The following is a 25,891-nucleotide window of genomic DNA, read 5'->3' on the forward strand; positions in this document are numbered from 1 at the left end:
CCTTTGCAGTATTAAACGAAAAACTCACCTGATCTCCTTACAAACAGATTTCTGGGTAGAATGCTTAGCTAGGCTGTTACATTCAGGTGAAAACTACCTGAGTCATCCCTTCTTCTGCCTCCAGCACCTTCGAACACCAGCAAGACACAACAGTCAGCAGCAACAAGCAGAGCCCACATGTAAAGAGTTTCCTGCTTCCCACCACCATGGTATCCCATCACAGATTTGCAAGCCACAATATTTAAGAGAAAGCCTTCTGCCATCTGTTCAGATAATTTTCTACACTTCCCCGGCCCAAACTGGTTAACAGAAGAAAGGGAAAGCAGCGTGGATTTAGAAGCAGGACACAGGTTTATTTATAACCGGTCAAGTACTAGTGGGCGGATTAATACAATAAATAAGATTTTTGTCCCGTGTCCTGTTTTCCTCTGCAGAAGTTGTCAAAACGAGAGGGGTCCCCTGGCAAAAACCCCGGACATGAATAATTCCTGCTCACCTCTGCCATTCAATACAAATACTTCCCTACAAAAACAAGCTTAGGAAGGAAGCAAAATTATAAAGTGCAAATTAAAAGGCAATTAAATGCTGGTGGCTTGTCTCACAGCCCACTGGATGTGGAAAAAGTGTTTGGCTGCATCAATGTTCAGTGCCACAAGCTAGCCCCTCCCCAAACCATATTGTGCATTTGAATGCCGAGGGGCACAAGCCAACCACCCTGCTCCATGGCAGAGAAGAGAGAGAAAGAGAGAGAAAGAGAGCTCGAACACAGGAAGAATATTGCACATTTTCTCAGTGGCAAGTGATCTGAATTTGCCAGCACCAGGACATTTACATTCAGGGCTCTATCCCCCCACCTTTGCTCCTCTGCACTCAAGAGGCTCCAATACAAGGAGGACAGCAGAAGTAACCGTGTATTTGGTTTTGGTGCTGAAGTCTTGCTAGTTGTACATTCTTCATCACAGCAGCAGCGCTTATCATTCTAGCTCACAATTAAAACCCAATACAAACAGGGTCACATTAAAATGCTTCCGTTCCACTGCCACCTGGAAAGCCTTTGGAGGATGCAGCATCTCTGAAAAAAACAACCACCCTAGAACAGACAATTCCCTCAATGGCAAGTTAAGATGATACAGGGCGCTGCGATTTAGTAAATGCTAGTGTCTCCCTCGACGCAACTGCCAATGTCATGGGCTTGTTCACGTGAGATTACAGCTGAGCCCCCACCCTTCCTATGTTTCAGGATCCTTCACATCGCATCTTAAGCCAGCCCACAGAAGAGAACACAGGTGACAGTACATGCATAACATCAGGACAAACAGGAACTCTGCTAGAACACTCCAGAGCTTGAAGTGCCACTGGAAAGTAAGGAATTGTTTGGCACTGCTGTCTGGTGTGGAAACTCTTTCCAATGCAGAGATGATACATCTTAAATGACTCCACCCAATGAAGTCAATCCTTGACGGAGGTTGAATGCTAGCAACGTACTTTCGATGGGAAGGGGTTTTCTTCCTTGGCTGATGCATCAGCAGCTCTTTCCCAGACCCAAACTTTTGTGTTTAGCAAAAGACTTTTGCCTGAAGTTAGGCACTGGACTTCTGCCCTGTCCAGACAGATGCGGACCACTGCCCTCCCATGCAGGTTTTTGGCATGCTGGTTTTTGTGTTTTCACGTCAAAATTCAGACCACAGCACAGCCTTGTTTCCTTTGTCCACACTGACCACATGGGCTCCAGATGGTGACCATGCCACAGCATTGATTGAGTTGCTGAAACGAAGCATGAAATCAGTTTATTAGATTGCAAAATACACTCAGAGTCCAGGTTAAAGAAAGAAATGCTATTCAGTCTCAGCTGATTCATTTTTTAAAGCGTGTGCTGCAACTTAGTTGAGCCACTCAAATTTGCTCGGATGTCATTTCTTAATCTCAATGCATACCAATGATACACTGAATTAGGGGTTGATCCTAACCAAGTCTACTCAGATTTAAGTCCTACTGAATTAAATGGGGCTTACTTCTAGGTAAGTGGGGTTAGGATTGTTGCCTTAGTCATTAAACCAATCACTGAGGGAGCGTTAAACTTCAGCTTACAGGCTTCTATAGGACTACCTCACCATCACACAAGATCTCTGGCATTCTGACAGCATCATCTTGGCTCACCTGTGATGCTTAGAGAGTACCCTCTCCACTTTCCCAGTAAGCACATTCCAAATATAGAGTGACCCGTCTGCTGAGCCAGCCGCCACATAATTTCCATCAGGGCTGAAGAATCATGAGTTGGGTTCAGGGAAAGAGCAGAAAAAGATTCATTTATTTACCTTTTTGTCAAGATACTGGCCTCCACCACTAATTTATACTGTGCTCATAATGCAAAATCACTATGTAAGCCCACCCACCCAAAGCCTCCCAGAAATGCAGCGCAACAGACATAGTTTAAACTAGAGCTTTGAAGTCATAAGCTAAACAGACTCTCTTCAGAGAGTCAGAAAGTACTATAGTAGTGGTGTCAACACAAATTATTCAACACAAACTGCAGCAGATGAAAGGTGGTAAGGTACCCATGTTGCAGATATTTGGCAATTCATCTGCACTATTTCCAAAATTCCACCCGGCAACGTGACTATGGTAGAACAGCTGCTTGTCTAGCCAGGTGGCAAAGTGTCATAAAGGAATAGAATGATGGGGACACCCCTTCTGTCAGCTTGGGGAAGTGGGGGAAAGCACACATTTAGTTGCAATGAATAAAGAGTTGATGCTAAATTACTTTCTTCTTGTCTAGGGCACCATAGAGTGTGCTCCACTCACCAGCACTACAAGCTAGCTTAGGGGCTCTAGAATTCATAATTTTTTTCAGGAAAATTAGTCCAGTTTAATGAGACACTCAACCTAAAATCTCTTCTTACTAAACAGTGGGAACAGAATCTTGAGTCCAAAGCTTCATACAAGCACAGAACCCCTTATCTACCTTGAAGGGAGAGTACCAAGTTCATCTCTCCACTTTTGCTAATAAGTTTTATTATGTTTTTATATATGCTAGAAGCTGCCCAGAGTGGCTGGGGCAACCCTGTCAGATGGGTGGGGTGCAAATAAACAACAATTATCATCATCATCATCATCATCATCATCATCATCACCACCCATTGATCAGATCTTTCACTATGTAGCACCCAGTAAGCAGCATGTGCAAAAATAATAACATTCACACAAGGAAGCTAAAATTCTGAAGCTAAAACTGGGTAACTTAATTATTAGAATAAAAAATTATTTTGGAACTCTGGTTACTTGGACATGAAATGCAACATTACTTTTTATAAAGAGGATTACTCAGGATCTTGAGTGCATAAAATGAAAAGTATCACACATCCCTCTCAAGTGCCCTGTAGTTCAATCAACACTGCTGCTTACCTGAATACAGCTCTGTTCCAATCAGACCCGCATTTAAACCCTGGAGCACTGGAAGAAAAAAACAAAAAAAAACCCAAAAAGGTTAACTAAAACTCTATCTTTCACATTTTACTTTTAGGGCAGCTATGAAATAATTGACATTTCATCTCTACAGATCCAAATATGAATAACCCAACAACAAGGGAACACCTCACAGCACCCGTTAGATACACAAACCTGGATCCCTCCTGGATTTAACAAGCTTCTATATTAGTATGAGATGTACAAAATAGAGGTTTTCCAGGACCAGACTAGCCTACTTACTACCTTTGCCAGTTATCATCATGGCTAACCCTGCAGTCCTAGTAGCAACACTACACATACAGCAGGCTTATAACTCCACAACCCACTTGTAAAGCAGTACTCACCTGAAAGTCTGTTTGACAGCACTGACTCTGAGATCAATAATCTTCAACAGGTCATCTCGTGAACAGGTGAGGAGTTCTGTTCTCTCTGGGTTGAGATCTAGAGCTGTAATCCTACCAAGCAATTCCATTTCCTGCACCACACACTCAGTTCTAAAAAACAGAAGGTGACAAGAGTTAGCATTTCTTTGCTCGGTGCTGCCAGGCATATGAGAATGCAAAGCCTCACTAGTTAGCAGCAGCATACTATAATAAGGGATGGAAACCAGATATCACGGTTCACATGCTATACACAGGACTAGTTAAATTCTGCGCTGTACCACTCGCAGTCTAGAACAGAATTAGTTTTTCCAAGCATGTGAGCAAGAATTTAAAGACAATCATATTTCTAATCTTCATACATGCAGAGGAGTATTTAAGTAGCAGCAGGTGAGCTCATCTCAGTTTGATTCAGAATTGGCTCAGCATCTAAGAATTTTCTTGGAGAATTCCAGAAAAACTCATCTATTTTCCAAGGGTTCTCTCCCTAGCTCATGTTGTTTTCAATAAAAATTATCACCTCCTTTTCATGCAACCCCTGACATTAATAACAACTCAGACACAGGTGCGCAATATCCTGCAGGGAACTGTGAAGTCTGAACTATTTGCATAAATCACAGCTCAAGGAATCTCCCATGCCCTGGAAGCAGCGGAACGTCACTGATCAGGGCCTTTTCAATGTCCCCTTACCCCAGCGCATCCTCCATCTCAAACTTACCTAATATCCCAAAAGCGAATTTTCTTGTCGAAGTGTCCACTCATCACACACTGTTCTGTGCAGACCAGATCATTGCAGCTGGAGCCAGCAAACACTGTTTTTATGCCTTAAAAAAAGAAGACAACAACTATAACCCCCACTCCAACCATACTCTTCTCTCAGCAAAAAAACAGTTGAACCCATCACTCATGCACCAAACACAATTACTGTCTTAATCTTACTGACCAGTAAGAATGCCAGCCCCATAAGCTAACCCCTCTAAGCACAAGCAAAGTAGCTCCAAAGACGTTGTGAGCAACCTCACCCTGTCACAAGAATCTCAAGTAGAAGGATGACGTGGCGCCCTCTTGCTGAGCATTATGGTAATACAACATGGTAGAACAAACTACTTTTGATTCCAAGTAGATATCAGAATCTTAATAGAAGGGTGATCAGTATCAAGCTTGTACACTTTTGAGAAATAACAAGTCAATAAAAGTTCTGCTCTTGTGCCCTTCAACACATGCGAGACACACAAAAAGCAAGGGAACTGCTATTGTATACGTGGAATAGCTTCCTTACAGACTTTGCTGCGCAGGTCCCACAGTTTGAGGGTTCTGTCGTGACTCCCAGATACAATGCGTGCATTGTCCAATAGGAATTTGGCCGACAAGACTTTTCCACTGTGCCCCGTGAGCGTGTGCTAGAAAGAGATTGACATCCTATTAGTGAAAAGGCTTGGCAACAGTTGCTCTCTTGAGCCATGCCATCCAACCATTTAGCAAGCACAGAACGCTGATAATGTTACCCAGACTCAAACCCGGTTTGAGATCTAAACAATCCTAGTTTGGTGTGTCAAATGCTGGTTTGCCAATCACCTGCTGTACAGAAGACCGCATCCACATCTCTTAGTTGGGTAAGGTGTCAGCAACCATAGAGGGTGGGCCTATGAGCCATGATTGCTAAATGGAAACTCAGTGTTCAGTGGGAGTATATTCCAAATTACCTGGTGCCAGGGATATACAACAGGAGATGGCTTTCGCCATTTTGTCCTGCTTCCCAGAGATATATGGCTGGTCATCTTTGGAGATGGAATACTAGTCTAACTAGACTTTTGTCTGATCCATGGGGAACTGCCTTATACCAAGTCAGACCATTCGTCTATCTAGCATAATAATAATAATAATAATAATAATAATAATAATAATAATAATATAATATTATTTGTACCCCGCCCATCTGGCTGGGTTTCCCCAGCCACTCTGGGCGGCTTCCAACAAAGATGAAAGATACACTAAAATGTCACATATTAAAAACTTCCCTGAACAGGGCTGCCTTCAGATGTCTTCTGAATGTCAGGTAGATGTTTATCGCTTTGACATCTGATGGGAGGGCGTCTACACTGAATAGCTGCAGCATTCCAGGGTTTCAAGCAAGAAACTTCTCCAGCCCTACCAGGACTTGCTGGGGATGGAACTCAGGCCCTTCTGCATGCAAGGCAGATGCTCTAGCATAGAGTCACAGCCTTTCAGGGAAGCAATTCCTAGAATCTTGAGGCCTCCCCCCCCCCGCAAGTTCACACATATTAGTATTTACAGTAAAATGAAGCTTCTTCTACTGGGTCCCTTCGAGCCTCTAGTCTACTGTCAACTCCAACTAACAGTGGAGGCTACTGCAGCTATCCTACCCTAGAAGATTTTGAACTGGAGTTGCTGGAAGCTGGACCATCTGCATGGCAGAGAGGGAGCAAACTAGAGAGTGAAAGAGATGAACATGAAATGTGTCTTTATGCTTATGAAGACCAACTTCAAAATGCAAAGGAGAAATACGCTACTTTTATCTGTTCACCAACCTAGAACTGGTCTGCTTCCACCAAAGCCAATATCATTCTTCAGCAGTGTTTTAATATCAATGTTAAGCAAAATTCTGCAAAGTATAAAAATTTCTCAGGAAGGTTCTCCTTCAGAACCTCTCCTGGTTTGCTGATCTCTCAAACAGTACATTCTACCCGTATCAGCAATATGCATCTGCCAGGTTAACTGTAAGAGCTCTTTGTAAGTAAAAGAAGAAAAGAGATTAACGAGCCACTCAATTTTGAAAGGTTTCAAGAGCTGCAGTTAAAATCCTGCAGCACATCCCTACAAATTTCTAACACTTTTTGATATTTAGAAGACAAGTGAGAAGCAGGCATACATGCCACACCTGTGGGGAAAAGATACTCACCCGTAACCGATGATCATCCACGGTCCAGATCCTACTGGCAAAGTCATTTGAAGCGGCTAATAAATAAGAACCCTGGGGAAACACAATTTTAAACTCTTTCAATTTGATCTTTCTTCTTGTAGAACAAGGATGGGGAACCTCTGGTCTTGCAGATGTTGTATGGACTACAACTTCCAGGTGACCTAACCCACTGTCCACGCTGATCCACCACCAACTGGAGGGCACCTGGCTTTCTCATTGTTGTAGAAATATTTTTTAGAACCACTACCACCTGCATGGTCATTTGCATCGAAGGAATATTGTATCCGCCTGTCGCCATCTTATTTCAGATCACTGCCACATCCTGCTACTTCTTCTTGACCGCCTATTAGGTCTCTTCCTGTCCTCTCTTTTGATGCTGAGACAGTGAGTACCCTTATCATTAAGATTCTGTATTGTCTTTAAGCTGCTTTCTGTTTCACCTTCTTACCTGAAGTTAAAGAACCTCTCATCCAATTTTCTTTACTCATCTACCACTGCTCAGTCTTTTCACACTTAGTGCCCCACCCCATTCCTGCTCCCACTTTCTTCCTGCTGCAGCTGATAACTTGACACGAGCTCTTGAGAAAGATGTTTTGCTGCAAAAGAGGTCTCAGCTAAAAATTTGAGATCATATACCCATAAAGTGGCTCCAATACCTCAAAAACTCCATTATCTGTTTATGTTGGATAACAATGTCAGTTACGTCTACCCAGTGCTCTAGAGTAACACAAACTGAACGTATCTCTATTTATCAGCAAATACTCCCCCAATCATAGCATGTCTAGAGTATGATGGAAGCGAAAATGCTGGGAGCTGCGATGGTAAAGGAGGCAAAACCACTGGGCAAATCAGACCTTTTACTGTTCATCACTGACCTCAGCAAAACACTGTTAGATCTCAAAAGAAGCAGAGATTTATGCCATGTGCCTCACGAGTTATGAAACTATGACATTTCATACCTTGGCAAAAAATCAGTGCATGTTATATACAAAAGGCATAAGCAAGTCAATCTTACGAAAAGGACAGTATTAATCAGTGCTAAAATGGCTCTAATTTTGTACCTATTTCTGGACGATTGTGTCATTTCCTCCCTTATCTATTTTGTGCTTACTTCAGAGACATGGTTTGGGAAGTGCGGTGGGAAACAGTTGCAAAAAAAAGGGCTATAATAAATACTCACCGCACTATCAAACTCTATGCTTGTAATCCCTGCATTACTGCCAGATAGAGAGCCTTTAAGTTCACACTTTTCTGTGGTGCAAGAAAAAAGAAACAAGAGTTAGGAGGCAGGAAAAAGATTGAACCCATGTCTATTTCATTCAGCCATAAGCAAGAGTAATGTGTATTTATTTCATTTCATTGTTTTCTTAGAGGATTTAAAACTAGTTCTTCATTCAAAGAAATGTCAGGGCAGGGTGCAACAAAAATACACAATAAAATGGCCTGAAAAAATATCAAACCATCACAATAAATCAATTTATCAAGTCATGTATGGAAGGATACTTTGGGATGATTTCTGATGTTGTTATACAGATATTGAAGGACAGTATTTGAAAAAAGCAACATCATAATGAAAAGACACAGATCTGATATTTCAGGATCAGTGACATACAACTGTAAGCCGTATACATTTTCTTGGCGATAGGAAGCTGATCTGCAAACAAGACAGACTACTGCTTCTGCCTTACTGGTCCACTGTCTGACTGACAGTGACTCTTCAGAGTCTTGGTCAAAGAGACAGATAGAAAGACAGACAACACAGACACTCTTTCCCAGTTCTGGTACCCAATAGCCTTTTCACTAGAAATGTTTGGGACCAAACCTGGAACCTCTTGCATCCAAAGCAAATGCTGTCCCACTGGAATGATCAGTTCTCCCTTCTCTGAGTAGCAAACAGTTCTGGAGAAGACATTTATCATCACAGCTGAGTGGGGAGTTGAAGATGAGTTTCCTACATCCAAACCCAACATCCTAGTCACCATATGAGAATGGCTCTTTCAAATGTTCTGCACTGTAGCTGCAGATCTTCACAATTATTTTGAAGATGTCAACTATGGGATCAATCTTAGGAGAAAGCTCATTTGTACCTATTTAAGGAACTTACCTCCACAAACTTCCCAGAGTTTGACTCTCCGGTCCAGGCCTCCTGTTGCCAGTAACCGGGAGCCAGGGCTGAACTGCACCGCATTCACCTCCCCATCGTGTGCATCCTAGGGGGATGGAAAAGAAACAGGACATGAACAGTTATAGATGGTATCAAGAGACACTCCAGCCTACAAGAGATACTGCAAGCTTGAAGCATGAACCACACTCACACAGTGTAACACCAAGTGGATCATTTGTCAAAACTACTATTTTCCTGTTTGATTTCAATTACATGAAACCAAGAATATACAGTATAACAACCAGATCTCTAGAATAAACATCCCTAGAACAATGGCTGTGGTCTCTCAACCAACTAAGATGGTTAGGGGACTCCTGCCCATTATATTTTAGATGGAACGTATTTCTCCTCTCACCATTCACAATCACGAGGTCTCAGCTTGAAAACTAAAGATCATGCACATTAAGACACATCCCAAAACTACCAGCTCCTTGGCTCACTTTGTCAGATAGCAGTCGGTGCCAAGCCGCTTATACTTTGGCAGCATGCACTGACTTTATCCGCATATTGTCAGCAGCCTCGTAACACCTCACAGCATTACTAAAGTGTGGATGGGAGACAGAAAGCAGAAAGCTGCTGGGAGCTGAGAAAGTAGCGGGTGTGCAATTCACCAGTGCAATCAGAGATTTATGACATCATCACTGACCTCAGCAAAACATCTATTAATGAACGAGTCTGTGACTTGTTTTAGAAAACTCTAAAACAGGGGCCCAATTTCGGGCTCCCCTTGTCAGCCAAGTCAATTATTGTGGGCATCAGGACCCTGCCTCTCCCTCTGCCATGGGCAATTACTTGGCTCCTCTCCTAGGCTCCAGGCCTGTTTTGCACAGCAGCCAGGTTAACCTCTAGCCTTCCTCCCAATCTCGGAGCTGGGGAGGGGTCAGGGATTCCCTCCCACTTCTGCTGCTCCCAAGTTGCGAGAAGGCAGGCTGGAACAGGTCGGGCTCACCAGCGGATGGTAGGACACTCACCACTGCAAGCACGGTGAGTGAAGATGTGAAAGCAAGAGAGGGACATCTACATAAATGGTTACAATTACATAATGACGACATCAGTAAACAAAAAACAGATTTACCTAGAAGTTAAGCTACCAAGTTCTACATCTAAAGATAATGTCTCTCAAATATACTTACAAAGACACACAGAGCGGTGGTAGGGACTCGCACCTCTTTGCCTGCGCCTGGATGTGCCTCCACGTTATCTTGAGGGGTGGGGCATGAGGATAAAGAGCGTCTCCTGAGAAAGGGCACAACCAATGCATATAGTTAGGCACAGGTGGGAACCAGCTCTGTCTTCAAATTATAGGCAAGGAGATGATCCCAACTACACAATAGGGTAAGAATGGGAGGGAAGGGGCAGAGAAACTTCAGCCCGATTCAGGTATAACAGCAGTTGGGTGGTTACACCCACAGAGATGGCTTTGCATGGTTGGGACTCCCCTGGCTGCTATAATCTTTGCAACTGGCTTCTCCCGTGGACCTGATGGATGGCATGGTAACTTGAGATTGCTGTTGGCCTGGGGATGGACTCACCAACATTACAGCAGCCTTATGGAGTCCTGAGTTAAAACTAATCAATTCAAAGATCACTGCTAAGACAAGCTCCTGCAGCTTTTCAATTTATTTTAAAGAAATGTTTATTTTTCTCCCATATAAAGTAAATCCCACTGAATTGCAAAGGTATATACTCCTCAGTCTAAAGCTCACATTGCATTTCTACACCTAGACACGGATGCTCAGCTCATTGCAGGAAGGACTACAATGAAAGGCCACAGCACAGTCATTGCAACTACAGTTAACTTAGCAATTAATTTTGCTCTTGCTTTTAACCCAGCCCTCATCTAAGAAGGTAAAGTGCACCTTTTAACAGGGAAGTCTTTTCACTGCTACAGTTAACAACATCAAAACAAGGCAGTTACTTCAACATCCCTCACTCACATGCTGGATTAAGTGTGAATAATTTCAAGCGAATTTTCACCTGGCAGTATCAGAAGAGTGATGTCCCAAAAGGGGAGACTCAGACAGACTGGAGGGAAAGATCAGAAGTCAGCACACAGCAGATGTAAGGAACAGGAAGTTGAAAACCAAAGAAAAAAAGGGGGCGGGGAGGCAGAAGCTAGAAAAAAAGGCTGAGATAAGGACAACTGTTTGCAATCCTTGCATCACTGGAATATTGGTGCATATTGTACTGATATGTAACAAAAGAGGCGAATGTATTCTAACCTACCCAAATATATTAGTGATAGAGTCCAGAAGGCCTCCAGCTGGCTGGGAGTGTCGCTTACTAAAGAGGAGGGGAGGACAGATTTAAATCTTGTTGTTCAAGCAGAGATCAAAAACACACATAGCCCACTGCATGCAACAAGGAGAACATTTCTCCTCGAACCCCAACTTCAAGCAGGAAATTCAAATTCAGGACAGCCAAAAAAGTCACCACGTTGGAACTGAAGAAATAAAAATGCTCGCATCACCAATTATGAATTGAGCGCAATTCATGTTGGCCTAACAGCAGGAAGAGGAGGCACCTTACAGAGGTTTAAGCCATTTAGACTTTGAGAATAAAATTAAGAATTTGTATTAAGAAATAAGTTTTCAGAGCTAAACAAAGCAATCAGGTGGTTATGATCCACAAGAGGAGCTTATACAGAAATATTTTCATAGCCGAATATGAAACTGGAAGAGTAGCTTCATAAGAAAAGGATATATTTTTATTTTTAAAATAAAAATTGTGGTAAGAGCCTTGGCCCACTAAGGGGGGGGGGGGGGAAGAGATAAAGATCTGTCTCCATCACTCTGTCTATCAGTCTTCCAAATACTTAAAGCCAGCCTGCTTCCTGCTTCCCTTCCACCTGCAGTTGCTGCCACTATTACAGGGCTTTGCCACACCCAGACAGAGTGATGGGTTAATTACAGCTCTCCAAAGCTGTGAGAGCCAATTTAGGTAGCTGTGCCATGGTCCTTTCAGTCAAGAGAAGAACTGTCTGCAACAGCTCCACATCATGCCTCCTCTTCATTGGAACAGGACCACAGACCTGACCATACCGCCAGCTCTGGGCCTCCCTTGCATTAGCGCTGCAGTGCTCCCTCCAGTTCCAGGAACAAGAACCAGCATGGCAAAGGGAATTTGTGGAAAACAAGGCAGCAGCTGCTCACACTCTGTTTTCCTGGGAGAACTTAAAAGTCAGGAAATGGTAGTTCTGGGATACTTCCATTAAAGTATAATGATATTGTAAAAAAAGAGAGATCTCCCTAGCTAAAAATGGTTCTGTGGAAAAGTGAGAGGTCACTCATACTAAAAACAATTCTGATACTTCACAGGGCCTCATAACTACTGACATTTTGAACGGCATGGGCATAGTTCACAGGATCTTTTCCCAATGAAATGAATGGGAACACAGAACTCCAACCCAACAGGGACTGCATAGGCAATATACTCAAGTACATTCACTGCTTCCTCAGATGCTGGCATTTGTTAGCCAAGAAATCACAAATACATCCATACTGGAAATAACAACTCTCTCAAAAGTATTTTCCCTTTCAGGATACAATAGCAGCAGTTCTCAAACCGCTACACCATTAAGGATATGTGCAATTCCTTCCCCCACCCTTGGAATTCTTTGTTAGCTTCTTGTGGGTCAGGGCAGGGGATCCATTATTTTATCCCCATTCTTCTTACCTGGCTGTTCGATTGACAGCGCGCACCGGAGATGTCTCATCAGCAGGGTCAGAGGTTTCATCCGCCAGCACTTCAATATCGTCATCCCTGGAGGACAGGATCGTGCCTTTTTTGAATCATTTGAGAGTTGAAGGACATTCAGGCATTTGGGCTCCCTGCCCTCTCAACAGAATTCATAAGCTTGCTTCCTTATATGGCTAAAGGGAAAGTGCACTTTTACAGACACCTTCTTTATGCGCACTAAGGAATTGTGGGAATAATTAGCCTAACAGTAAGGAGAGTTTTGCCACTGATGTTTTATTTGCTTTTGTTTTTGTTTTTATTACCTGTTGATTTTCAGAGTATTTTTACTGTGAAGCGTTGGTTTTGCCCAATCCAAACCTAAGTTGCCTTGAGCATCTAAGTAAGGTGGAATTCTACCCATTCTTTTTAGTCAAATTTTGCCTTTGAAATTCAAGCTGAGCCTGCATACATTGTTTACATTTTACAAAGTGTGATTTCTGTGCACTCCAGGGATAATAAAATAAAATGAGAGAAAGCAAATGTGGACTCTATGTCGACGTAACCTCAAGCACAGAACTGATCAGCTTTCACATACTAGTAATTTAGATCAATATTTAAAAATATTTTTGATTGTAGGTTGTTGTTGTTGTTTTTTTAAAAAATGTAGTAAGTATAAACTAACAGTAGCTTGTTACTTTCCAGGAAAGTAGGAAATTCAATTTGATGTGGAAGCTTGAGGTGTCTTCCCTACCACTGCTTTGTGAATTCTCTCAAATCAGCAAGCCAAGGATAGCCCAGAATGGTTGGCTGGGGGTTCAGAGGTGTGCATGGACCACAGGTTAAGAACCCGTGATGTAGTGGAACATTTCCCGTTTCCGAAGAGGCTGCTGAAGGAGGAGACGCACCACAGCAACAGCTCACCGGTTTCCTTTTTTGCTGGTCCCCCACTGCATTCCCTAATGCTCACAATGCAGGGACCTCCAGTTTCCTGACCTCACAGGGAAACCCTTCCCATCTCTTATCTATCTCATCCATTTCTACAATCAAGTAATGCAACACTGCCAACTTAAAAGTTATGAGCTTATTTTGCATTCCTCTGTTCTCTTACAGGTAAAATTAAGAACCTTTCCCCCTACTTGACCGCACACTTCAAAGTGCAGAATGCTATAGTCAAAATTTAATGAAGAACATTCAAAGCTTGAACAGACCAGTAATGTTCATTGTGGGGTCTGTGTCTGCTTCCTAGGACTGGCACATGTAAGAATGAGGTGAGGGAAGACTTACTGTTCAATTGGCAGCGGCTCTTTTGCAGCTTCTGCTAGTTCCTTCTGAAGCTTGGCTTGCCGTCTTCTATGAGGGAAAACAGAAATGCTAGGAAATCCTGTCACTGGCTGACATTCTCTGAAGGAGTGTGCAAATGATTCAAAAATATCAAGGGTCCAATAATCAGAGGCTGAAATCCCAACCGTCTTACTGAGTTCAGCACAATCACCAAGAAGTGCTTCAATAAATATCTCTATGTCATATTGATTTCTACTGCCTTTCGAATTCTCTCCCAAAGGAGGCTCAACCAATGTTCACAATTTTTTGCATTGTATCTTTGTGTACCATTTAAGATGTCTGTAGTCATAGAAATTGTTTAAATAAACAAATAAAAAGTACTCCAAGCAACTGAAACCACGTGTACCACCAGCGACATAGCTAGAACCAAGGATGCACCCAACCTACACACTTGCTCTTTCAGGTAGAGTTCAATCCCATTTTCAGAAGGTCACCTGTCCAATTCTGGGACATGAGAATCACCAACCGACAAGGATTCAGTCTCAGTTTTTTGCCCCACCTCCAGCCCATTACAGTGCCCAGACATCAGTTCAGTATTCACACAGCCTTCCCTGACTCAGATGGCACAAAGAAATACAACTGGGTGTCATCAGATGGAACCCAGCTCCAAACTTCACCCAATGCTTTCACTCAGGAGACAAGATTAGCATTACAAGCATGAATGCAAACGAGGCTAGTGAGGACCAATTGAACAGACACAAGCTATATTACATAAACCGTTCTTAAATTGCTCTACATTCAGATCGGCTTCAATCTCAAAAAATGCCCTTCGCCACGATTCACTGAGTCGTTAAGTGGCCAGGATTACTGGAAAAAATACTGAGATCTATACACAGAGACAGAGTTTCTATGTTCACCCAGAAAAGATGGGGATAAAATTTGGGGAAAATAAATTTTGGTGAGGGGCTTCTACTGCATATGTAAGCTCTACTCAAAGGTCTTAACTTGCTGGTATCATACCTGGAATCTTTCTCATTTTCTGCATTGAGCCGATTAGCTTCTTGAGCTTTCTCTGCCATCCAGCGTGTTACCAGCTCTTGGTTATCTTCCGTAGTTTTTCTCAGTTTTTCCTCAAGGGCAGTAAAGGTAATCTGGAGTGCATCATACTCATCCTTAAGAGTCTGATTGGCTCTTTCAAGATCTTGTAGCTTGTTCCGCAGGTCCTGGCACTCTGTCTCTAGTTCAGATATCTTCTGCAAATATTCTACAATCCTTTAAGAGAGGCGACCCATATATTTATTATTTAGGTGGCGCTGTGGGTTAAACCACAGAGCCTAGGACTTGCCGATCAGATCAGAAGGTCGGCGGTTCGAATCCCCGTGACGGGGTGAGCTCCTGTTGCTCGGTCCCTGCTCCTGTCAACCTAGCAGTTCGGAAGCACGCCAAAGTGCAAGTAGATAAATAGGTACCGCTCCGGTGGGAAGGTAAACGGCGTTTCCGGGCACTGCTCTGGTTCACCAGAAGTGGCTTAGTCAAGCTGGCCACATGACCTGGAAGCTGTACGCCGGCTCCCTCAGCCAATAAAGCGAGATGAGCGCTGCAACCCCAGAGTCGGTCATGACTGGACCTAATGGTCAGGGGTCCCTTTACCTTTAATTTACCCAGGCTAATGCTTAAACATGACTCAGGTAGCTCACTACACTTAAAGATCACTTAAATAGTATAACAAAACCGAAGGAAATAAAAACAGGCAGGCAGGCAAAGCACAGTATTCAAAAAAAGACACCAGCTACCAGTCAGGGCAAAAACATGTCAGAATAAAAAGGTATTCACCCACCAGTGATAGCAGGAGAGGTGGGCATCCAAATTTCACGAGGGCAAAATGCTCCACAAAGTTGGTGTGGCCACTGAGAAAACCCTCTGACATTATTACAAACCGTGCTTCTGATGTGGGATACAAATAAGGGCTTCTTCACCTGTTCTTAGACAACAGGCAGGTGAGTACAAAATAAGTCAGTCCCTTCACTTATGATGGACCCAAGACATTTAAGGCCCTAAAAGTAGTCACCAACACTTTTAATTGAGTCCAGAAGCAAAATGGTAGCAAGTGCCGGCTATGCAAGGCAGGTGTAGTAAGATACCAAGGGCATCCACCCACCAGCCTCCTTGCTGCCACATTCTGGACTACTGAAGCATCTGAATACTCTTAACAGTAGCCATATGTAAAGCACTTTGCAATAATCCAGTGTAACCAAGGCATGTGTTACCACAGCCAGGTCTGGCTTCCCCGGGAAAGGGCAGAGCACGTGTACCAGCCTAAAGTGGGCAAAGACACTCAGTTATAATGAGAATTCAACCAAAAATTGGCATCCAGCACCAAAATCAAATTCTGTAAGTAGTAAATGGGTTCTACTCACTTTGTATTATTCGTTTGCATCTCGCTGTCCTTCTGTTGAATTTGGTTTTTCAGGTCAATCACAGACTGAGCCAACTGTGAAGGAAACTATGTTACTGAGGAAAAGCAACTATCAATACAGTCTACTTTTTGTGTTTGATTTTCCTCTAACCTCAGTGTTTCATTTTTTCCTGAACACCCAAGCATACATACATCTGCCAACTTAGCATAACATTTCATGCATGCTGAAATCATACTATTATTTATTAAATATTTATTAAAACATTTATTACAAATATTTACTCTAGTCTTTGAAAACATATGGAATATTTGCTAGACCCAAAGAGTTGCATTTAACTAATTTTTACTTAGAGTACATTTACCGAAAGTTATAACTATGACTTAGGTCTGTTGATTTCAATGGGTCTACTCTGAGTAAAAGTTAGCTGAATACAACCTAAGTGTCTTTATTGTTTTTCCTTGAAGAGATACCTGCGTAATTATTAACCAATGTCACAATATTAGTATACAGTCAAACCTTGGTTCTCAAACAGCTCCGGTTTCGAATGCTTTGGCTCCCGAACACCAAAAACCTGGAAGTAAATGCTTTGGTTTCGAATGTTTTTTGGAACCCAAACGGCTGACGCGGCTTCTGTTTTGAGTTTCCCTATTGAACTGAGGCTTCCGCTTTCAGTTTTAGAACGTTTCGGAAGTCGAATGGTCTTCCGGAATGGATTACGTTTGAAAACCGACGTTCTACTGTACAGAAGTTAAGTTTTCAAACACAGTAAGCCTATAATTACTCTGGTACCACTGCAAAAGAACAGTATTGAAATGTTACACATGGATACAATGGGTGCTCCTAACCTCGCCACGTTTCTTGTGCAGCTCTGTCAGCTCCTCTTGATGCTTAATTCTAAGCTGGGATATTTCTTGCATGTGAGAATCATTCCTTGCACCATCATGTCCTGGACTGGAATTTTCCAGAGGATGAGAAAAGAAAAATTCTGAGTTTTTAATTCACAAAGCATTTCAAACTACTTTTTATCCAATTTCCACAATCCATTTTTCTATCAAACTTTTTGTTTCAGATGGCTATCCCTATATTTAACATATTTCACTTCATTTAAAGAGTAAAATTAATGTTTCAATGTAGAACTTAGATTACATAAGCAGAGCACAGTATCTCCATATCAAGATTTTCTTTTTTCCTGTTCGGTACACCAGTGATTTTATGTACTTTGTTGACCATTTTAGCTATGGGTGAATTGATCTCCAAGATAAATGCCCGCAGTTCCTGCAGATATAGTGAACATCTATTCTGTCTTCATGCCCTATAGATATCCTATATGGCTCAAAATCATGCTAGCTAAACTTTTCAAAAACCTAGTATTACCAACACATTTAGCGTATCATTTCTATCACTGGATAATAAATAATATGTACCTTTCCTTGGGAGTAAGCCCAATGGTATTGAGAAGTTACATCCAAGAAAATATGTACAGACAATAAGCATTATAGCAGTTCTTAACAGTACAGTGGTACCTCTGGATGTGAGCGGGATCTGTTCCTGAGCCCCGTTCGCATCCTGAAGCGAACGCAACCTGTGTCCGCGCGTCATGATTCGCTGCTTCTGCGCATGACGTCATTTTGAGCGTCTGCGCATGCGCAAGTGGTGAAACCCGGAAGTAATGCACTCCGTTACTTCTGGGTCGCTGCGGAGCACAACCCAAAAACGCTCAAGCTGAAGCAACTTCAACACGAGGTATGACTGTAGTTTTAATAACTGCTATACAAGAAAGCTAAAATATATTCATATATTAAGAACATGAAAGCCTTGCTGCATCAGACCAAACACCCATCAATTCCAGCATTCTGCATTCAGTGTGATCAGCCGGAGGTCTATGGGGAAGCCCTAGAAGGACATGCATGCAACAGCACTCTCTCACTAATACTGGAAGCAGTACATAGCCATTATGACAAATAGCCATCGTTGGTGGAAAGGGAACAACACCAGACACAGTAACCATCACTTGTACTGATTCAGCAAGTACCTGATCTCATGCCGGCTTGGCAAGTCATATTTTTCCACTTGTAGCTTGTCAGCCAGCACTGAATGGAAATCTGACTTCTCCAGGAGCTTGTTATCTAATGAGAAGGAGTTCAGTTAAAAGCAAAAGAAACCACCAGTTTTACAATCCAGCAATAGGATAATAATGTTTTACTTACTTTAACCTTTGCACCGGAAAACAACATTATAAAAGCAACGTTCTGCATACATGCTCTTATAAGTATAAGGCCATTAAAACAGGGCTGGCTACTTCAATCTGACTAAGAAAATTTCAAAAGACTTTCACCCAGACGACAAGTTGTTTACAATCCCGCAAAAATAACCTTCCTCACACACTATGGCCTCTCACACACAATCATTGGTTGGCAGTCAGTTTTGAACAATGTATGCTGTTGGGGCTAAACTGGAGACTTTCAAGCAGCCACCAAAACCTTTTACTTACACTGCAAGATAATCTCTTCAAAGGCCTGTCTCTGCAGCCGGTCCCGTCGCCTCAATTCGTCCAGTATGTGCCGCTTCCAGGCGGGGAGGCTCGCTGCCCTAAGTCCAGAAGACATCTTGCCTTCTCAGCCTCCTCAAGAGTTGAGCCGCCGGCCTGGCAACACCTTCTCCCCCCTGCGAGGGGCTCTATGAAAGCGAAACGACGAGCCCTAAGAAACAAGCAGCCAGCAGAAGAGAAAATGAATCAAGCGGGCGCGGCGGTCGGTTCAAGGAAAAGAGAGAAAAGGAAAAGCGAAGAGGAAGCACCAGGAGAAGGCGGCGGGATGGGGAAAGCATGGAGGGGAAAGGGAGGCGTCCAGCTACCCTGAGCCGACTGGGGCGGTCGGCGGGAGAGGGACGGCGAAGAGCTCACCGCCAGCTACTGAGGAGGAATGCCGCAGCTGCGGAGCTTCCCTCCTCTGCAGGGCCCCTTCGCCATTCTTCCCCCGGGCCGCAGCCCCCATCCAGCCCCACGGCAACTTCCCGCAGGCGCTCTGTCGGTCCCGGTCGTATAGCGTCAGGAGGGACCTTCCACCCTGGAGTCGCAGGTTAATGACGTCAGCATCCTAGTTCGCTGCGCCTGACTGACCACTTCAGCGCCATTAACAGCGTCATCCCGCCGTAGCTGCATGCCCATGATATTCTCTTTTACTGTGTATCCTCCTCCACGCACTCCAAACATTGCAGAGACTTTGCCTCATTTAGGAGAGTGGATTTAACAGACTGGCAAATGCGCAAGTCGACTCTGTAAAAAAAATGGCCGCGGGCAGAGGGCTTCCCTAAGCTGCTCCGTTTTTTGTTTTCTTTTTTAACAGTCTGTGCACCGACCTCCTTCTTGGGAACGGATCCTGGGAAGAGGCGTCTCCGAAGCCGCCATCTTAGGAAGGGAATGGGGGGTTGGCAAAACAGATTTTGAGGGTGTGGACAATTACGTAATAGGGGCATTTCAAGCTCTTTTCGTTTGTAGCCATTGTGGTGAGCGGTTGGTGGAGTTTGAGTATGTCTTCCCACAAGACTTTCAAGATCAAGCGGTTTCTCGCTAAGAAGCAGAAGCAGAACCGGCCCATCCCGCAATGGATCCGCATGAAAACTGGCAATAAAATCAGGTACAACTCCAAAAGGAGACACTGGAGGAGGACCAAGCTCGGCCTGTAAAGAGAAGCAGCTCCAATCTTACCGGCACAACCCTGAATGGTCTCTTCCTACCAACCTGCCACATTATCAGGGCTGGAATTCTGTCTTGTGCTGTGCAGTCTCCCCCCTTTGTAAAAATATTTGTTATTACAAATATTAATGAACTAAAAACTGAATGATGGAGGGGGGCGAATAGGGGAATTTCAACACGTTCTTCGCCTCGCCCGTATTTTGGCCGTCTGCAAATGAAAGCTGTGCCTTGTCCATCTCAGCTGGGCAACTTTTTCCCCATTTCAAAACATGCTTCTTAGTTAACACCCCCCCCCCACCGCCCAAAGGCTCGGAGCCTAGACAGCTGCTCCACTGATCCTCCTCAACAGAAGGAAGCAGTTTTTCCACCCCCACCCAGGTCATTGCACATCAGCCACACACTCCGGATGAGCACGGGTAATGTTTACTCAGAAGTAAACCCAAGTGAGTTTCATGGGACATAGTGCCAGGTAACGGGCTCCGAAGGCGTGACCAACGTGTTAGTCTCTTGCAGCAAAAGCAACAAAGAATCTCGCGGCACTTCAAAGACTAGCAGGACTGAAGTTTTCGTGGACTACAGTGGTACATCGGGTTACATACGCTTCAGGTTACAGACTTCGCTAACCCAGAAATAGTGCTTCAGGAACTTTGCTTCAGGATGAGAACAGAAATCGTGCTCCGGCGGTGCGGCGGCTGCAGGAGGCCCCATTAGCTAAAGTGGTGCTTCAGGTTAAGAACGGACCTCCGGAACGAATTAAGTACTTCACCCGAAGTACCACTGTACTGTGTACTGCACTTCATCAGATGTATAAAGTGTTGTCTTGAGTTGCAGGTACATACTTACACTAGGGAAGCGGGGGAGAGAGATTGTAAACAGTGTAGTCAGAAGGAAATGAAATGCCATAAACTACAGATGGCACTAATAGTGGCATTCACACAAAAACAGTACAGTTATATCTCTGCTCCTGAATGCCCTGGGAGTTGAACGTTCCGGCTCCCGAACGATTGAAAACTGGAAGTGAGTGTCCCAGTTTTTGAATACTTTTTTGGAAGGCGAATGTTTGCCGTGGCTATTGGAAGGCTATTGTTGCCGTGTGTCTGCACTATAGGAAACCAATCAGAAGCCGCGCCTTGGTTTCTGAACATTTTGAAGTTGAACAGACTTCCGGAACGGATTCTGTGTAACTTCCAAAGTATGACTGTAATGGATAACACAGGCGAACTAATGAACACCCATAGTGTAATAAAAACCTGCTGTGCCAATTCAAACCACAAATCACAGCATTGAAACCAATGGTGCACTCAATGGTTTCATGTCGCAGTCTCTCACTTTAATTTTTCTTTGGCTACCTTCAGGTCAGTTACAAAGGGGCTGATAGACGGTAATGTGTATGTATACAAAAGTATACATAAGTTCTGCATTATTGGCCTGAGGTTCCTGTGTTTTTAGGCCGTCAGGTGTAGGGCAGTTGGGCATGACTTGGCCTGGAAGGCCTGGTTAGGCTCATAAGGCTAGAGGTTTCCCACTCCTGCATTAGTGAGTGAGGCAGTCATCTCAGGCAGCAGAAGCTGAGTTGCAGATAATGGTAGTGAGATGTTGGAGGACAGAGCTGTGTGCTTCTTGAGTTAGTCTGCTGCCCTCAAATGTGGTGGAGAACAGTGTCCCATTGCCAGTACTGAAAGAAGGTTCAGCTGCCAGTATCGTGGGTTTCTGTATGTGGAATGGAGCAAAGGCACCATCTTGTTCTTTGCATGTCTTCAGCCATGCCAAGCCACTATTTGTAGGTTCTTAAGAAGGGACCAGGCCAAACATTTAATATAAAATGGAATTCTGTGTTATATATCCAAGCTTATTGAACTTGATTTAGGAATCTTTTTATAGGCGCACGCACGCACGCAAACACACACCTAGATCCTTGGCAACCCAGCATACACTTATGTCAGTGTAAAATGGTATACTAGAATTGTATTGTGCATGCATTTGTAATTTGCCAAACAAAAAGTTACCTTAAACAGAGGAAAGGGTGACACATTTCTAAAAGCATTGCCAAATGAGTCTGAATGTTGCAAAATGAGTCCTGTGATGTGCAAGGAAATCTTAAAGTGTATCTGTTGCAAAGCAAGCCTCATCGTATTCAGTATAACCAGGTGTGGGTGAACATACTTGCACCCTATATTGATTTTGAAATCTTTGTAATTTCAATAGGACTCTGAAACAATGAAAATGTTTCCTTCCTCCAAGGAGCCAAACAGTGAGCACATGCAGTGGCTTTTGTAGGAATTAATGATGCTTCTAATTTTTAATAGGTGGTGAAAGAACACCATTTCAAGAATCATGACTCAGAGTGTATAAATAGCTCTTCTGAGAGCACAACAAAAGCATTGTCACTGTCTTGCACAGCAGAGTCAGAGTACATGACAGTTTAATGGGTGTTTAGTGCAATAAATAGCTAAATGCATGAGTACCATGAAGCATGTGCTACTTTGCATGAGTTTCAGAGGAGCTGGGGATTTTAGTTGCTACCTTCAGTCTATAATAATATTAAAATATGCTCCAAAAATACTTGTAGGCAACCTGCAAATAAAAGTCCCACATTTTAAAAAATGTCATGTTGGTATCAGAAGAGAGAACCTCACAGGTATTCCCACCTGTGTGAAGAAAGGAATCTTACCTCCTCCTAAGACATGGCAAATGTGGGGAGACAGCAGGGCCTTGTCAACACTGACCCCATTTTTCTGGATATTTCTGAAGCTCTAACATGCATGTTAACCTTAATAGAAGCTGCAGTTTGTTTACCTTGGAATAACTCCCTGGTCCTGAATGGAGTAACTGCCCCTCAAGGACCAGGTGAGCAGCCTGGGAGTCATTTTGGACTCATAGCTGTCCGTGTAGGCGCAGGTTAATTCTGTGTCCAGGGCAGCTGTTTACCAGCTCCATCTGGTATGCAGGCTGAGACCCTACCTGCCCGCGGACTGTCTCGCCAGAGTGGTGCATGCTCTAGTTATCTACTGCTTGGACTACTGCAATGCGCTCTACGTGGGGCTACCTTTGAAGGTGACGCGGAAACTACAACTAATCCAGAATATGGCAGCTAGACTGGTGACTGGGAGCGGCTGCCAAGATCACATAACACCGGTTTTGAAAGACCTACATTGGCTCCCAGTGTTTCCGAGCACAATTCAAAGTGTTGGTGCTGACCTTTAAAGCCCTAAATGGTCTCGGTCCAGTATATCTGAAGGAGCGTCTCCACCCCCATCGTTCCGCCCAGACACTGAGGTCCAGCGCCGAGGGCCTTCTGTCAGTTCCCTCACTGCGAAAAGCCAAGTTACAGGGAACCAGGCAGAGGGCCTTCTCGGTAGTGGCACCCGCCCTGTGGAACACACTCCCCACCAGATGCCAAAGGAAAAAACAACTACCAGACTTTTAGGAGACATCTGAAGGCAGCCCTGTTTAGGGAAGCTTTTAATATCTGAAGGACTATTGTATTTTAATATTTTGTTGGAAGCTGCCCAGAGTGGCTGGGGAAACCCAGCCAGATGGGCGGGGTATAAATAATAAATTGTTGTTGTTGTTGTTTGGGTCTGGACAATAAATCTTGCTTGGTTGAAAAAATGACATGCCCAGCAGTGCTAATATGGCACTGGAATCAACCTTACAGCAGTTCTGGGCAGATTTGGAGAGGGGGTAGAGCGCTGGAGGTGGAAAATTAAGCAAGGAAGCAACTCTGTAGCATCTTCCCCTTTGCATCCATTCCACTTCTGCATTTCACATTTTGGGCTGCAGCTGGATGAGTGTTTGCCGATTGCAGCATGAGTAACATAATTTCATTTTTTAAAAAAAAATAGGTCCAAGAAATTACAGACCTGTCAGCCTTAACCCTGGGGCTAGTGCTAGGAGGGAAAATCTAGATAACTAAAAATAAAGCAATTTGCAGATTAGAAGTACAAGATCCATAATTTATTTGCAACCAGAAATGAAGTGCTTTAGGAAAAATCTTAAAACCGAGGGCTTGCCTTACAAGTAGACATCAGGGCACCTGGACTCACCACCTTTAAGTGTGATCGTGTAAATTAATTTAAGTTATCCATATTTTGACTGTACTCTGCTGATGACATGCCATGCCAATTAATGGACTGCAAATATATTGCAAATTCTCTTTTTTAGCCAAGTTCCTTAAAGGTAGTCTCCGCCATTATGGAGCTCTCATTTCACCAATGGATCTAATGGTAGGAGTGTAATGTAATGGTAGAAGTGTAGTGACAGAGGTGTGCATGTGCATGTTTCAAATTTATTTAAATCAATGACTAGGACAAATATGTTCAGGCATGACAGAGTGCTCCATATGCTTGCTTATATACAGTTTAATTCTGTCAAAATTTAAGTGTTTTTTAACAACAGCTTTGAACTACACTTCCTTTTTATGTTAATTGTTGTGTGATTTTGATGATACTGAAGCTCTAGCATGCATGATATCCTTAATTGAGTTACTTGGGGCAAAACTGCTTTTGCTTGTTAGGAGCTGAAACAAAAATAAAGACAGAGAAAGAAAAGAACAATTGTAATTAAGCATAAATTCATGCATATCATTCTAAGCAAGGAGATAAATCTGTGTGGGTAAATGGCTTGTATTGTGTGAATGTTTTTATTGTCATTCTCACAGCTTTTGTTGTGCTGCTTATTGAATCCACTGTAGATGTGAATTATAAATAAAATTTACAAGGAAAAGAAGTACAAATTAGCAATTATAGTGTGGATTAGTTTTGTGTCCTGGCCTATGTTGTACTATACTGACTATATGCTTCTGCAGTATTTGACACAGAGCAAGAATACACCTTAAATTGGGGTGGGGACAGTGCTTTCACAACAATATATTTTGAACAAATGTGGCATAAGATTTGTCTTTTAAATTATGTCAAGGTTTTCCACATGCCTAAGAAAACTCTTTAATGCTTTCATCAACTGAAGTAAGCAACCAAGAGGAAGTCTCTGAAAATTACCTATACACTGAACTGTTATTATGAATAATTGCATAGCTTCTTGAGAGAAACTTTAAATGGAGCTCTTTACTAACGGAGAAAAGGGCTTGCTATTAATGGAGAAAAGAAATACTTCAGCAATCAGCTGGGAACAGTGGCTCTACGTGGATTTTAATATAGCACATTATTAATATCTATCTTCATGTCCAAAATCTTTCTATAACATTTTCTCGTCTCATTTAGCAAAGGTCCCCTGCAACGTTAGTTAGAAGCTTCCTCTTCCCAACTCCAACTCACCTGATTACTTCTGTTCAGTACAGTGTTCCTTAAATTTTCTGTAACTTATCAGTTGTTTCTTATGGGGTGGGTTGTCAATTACTAGCTTCCAGACTTTTTAAAAAAATCATTCACTGCAAAACAGTACTGGTGATTAAAGCCTCTCCCTTCCCCTTGCACTGTTTAAGTCTCGCAGTAATAGCTGGCGACATGAATGCTTGGACTGGGCAATGACACTTGCCAAGTATGGGAGAAAATGGATTTTCCATCAGAAGAGTTTACCTCTTTCCCCATTAGGGACTCCGAAGAGCGCAGAATTAGTAAAATGAGAGCCAGTCTTTTTGTCCTTGTTTTTAAGTTCCATCTGTGTATTTGTAACGGGATGGATAGAGATGCAGAAACGGATCTTCCTGCATGTATTGGATGAAAGGGTAACAGTGTGGTAGATTTTTTTATTCTCTCATAGCCAGCAATTTCTTATTTTGAGAACTTCAAAAATTCTCACTAGGCCTGAGAGCGATCACGTGCCAGTCCAATAATAACAATTTTTTAATCACTTGGACTAATACCACCAGTGATAGTTCCTACAGATACAGCAGCAGTGTGTGTGGTGGTGCAG

General features: G+C 43.1%; 2 protein-coding genes and 1 non-coding gene across 7 annotated transcripts; 1 reads left to right on the forward strand and 2 right to left on the reverse strand.

The window, feature by feature from the left end:
* Positions 1-328: 328 nt before the first annotated feature.
* On the reverse strand, positions 329-19,386 carry ATG16L1 (autophagy related 16 like 1). 5 transcript variants are annotated; one of them, XM_053389650.1, is made up of 20 exons: positions 19,229-19,386; positions 18,818-19,025; positions 18,359-18,452; positions 17,172-17,277; positions 16,327-16,400; positions 14,930-15,181; positions 13,913-13,978; positions 12,626-12,712; positions 11,177-11,233; positions 10,928-10,975; positions 10,084-10,186; positions 8,891-8,996; positions 7,967-8,037; positions 6,766-6,837; positions 5,125-5,245; positions 4,564-4,669; positions 3,810-3,959; positions 3,403-3,450; positions 2,158-2,259; positions 329-1,764 (listed from the first exon to the last, which is right to left on the reverse strand). In XM_053389650.1, exons 2-20 carry the CDS (start codon positions 18,930-18,932, stop codon positions 1,671-1,673), a joined length of 1,872 nt encoding a protein of 623 aa, XP_053245625.1. In that variant the 5' UTR covers positions 18,933-19,025; positions 19,229-19,386; the 3' UTR covers positions 329-1,670. The 5 variants fall into 5 exon arrangements, with proteins under 5 accessions (XP_053245625.1, XP_053245626.1, XP_053245628.1 ...); XM_053389651.1 differs by having other exon boundaries at positions 19,180-19,386; XM_053389653.1 differs by lacking the exon at positions 11,177-11,233.
* Positions 7,393-7,662, reverse strand: LOC128414986 (small Cajal body-specific RNA 6). Its single transcript, XR_008330790.1, has one exon. It is a non-coding gene; the product is annotated as a small Cajal body-specific RNA 6 (non-coding RNA).
* A 324-nt stretch (positions 19,387-19,710) lies between the features above and the next one.
* On the forward strand, positions 19,711-20,170 carry LOC128414416 (60S ribosomal protein L39). The gene has a single exon (XM_053389655.1). The coding sequence runs from the start codon at positions 19,855-19,857 to the stop codon at positions 20,008-20,010; it is 156 nt and encodes a 51-aa protein (XP_053245630.1). The 5' UTR covers positions 19,711-19,854; the 3' UTR covers positions 20,011-20,170.
* Positions 20,171-25,891: the final 5,721 nt, after the last annotated feature.

This window comes from Podarcis raffonei, chromosome 5, assembly GCF_027172205.1.
Source record: "Podarcis raffonei isolate rPodRaf1 chromosome 5, rPodRaf1.pri, whole genome shotgun sequence".
In the NCBI taxonomy this organism is placed as follows: Eukaryota; Metazoa; Chordata; class Lepidosauria; order Squamata; family Lacertidae; genus Podarcis; species Podarcis raffonei.

What these genes read in the sequence shown, in the direction of transcription:
- ATG16L1 (XM_053389650.1), bottom strand. Translation starts at nt 18,932, where the DNA reads ATGTCTTCTGGACTTAGGGCAGCGAGCCTCCCCGCCTGGAAGCGGCAC. An exon ending in TGGAACAGAGCTGTATTCAG is followed by an intron (nt 2,260 to 3,402) that starts GTAAGCAGCAGT and finishes ATGATTCTTCAG; the next exon opens with CCCTGATGGAAATTATGTGG. An exon ending in GTACTCTCTAAGCATCACAG is followed by an intron (nt 1,765 to 2,157) that starts GTGAGCCAAGAT and finishes GCTTCGTTTCAG; the next exon opens with CAACTCAATCAATGCTGTGG.
- LOC128414416 (XM_053389655.1), top strand. Translation starts at nt 19,855, where the DNA reads ATGTCTTCCCACAAGACTTTCAAGATCAAGCGGTTTCTCGCTAAGAAG.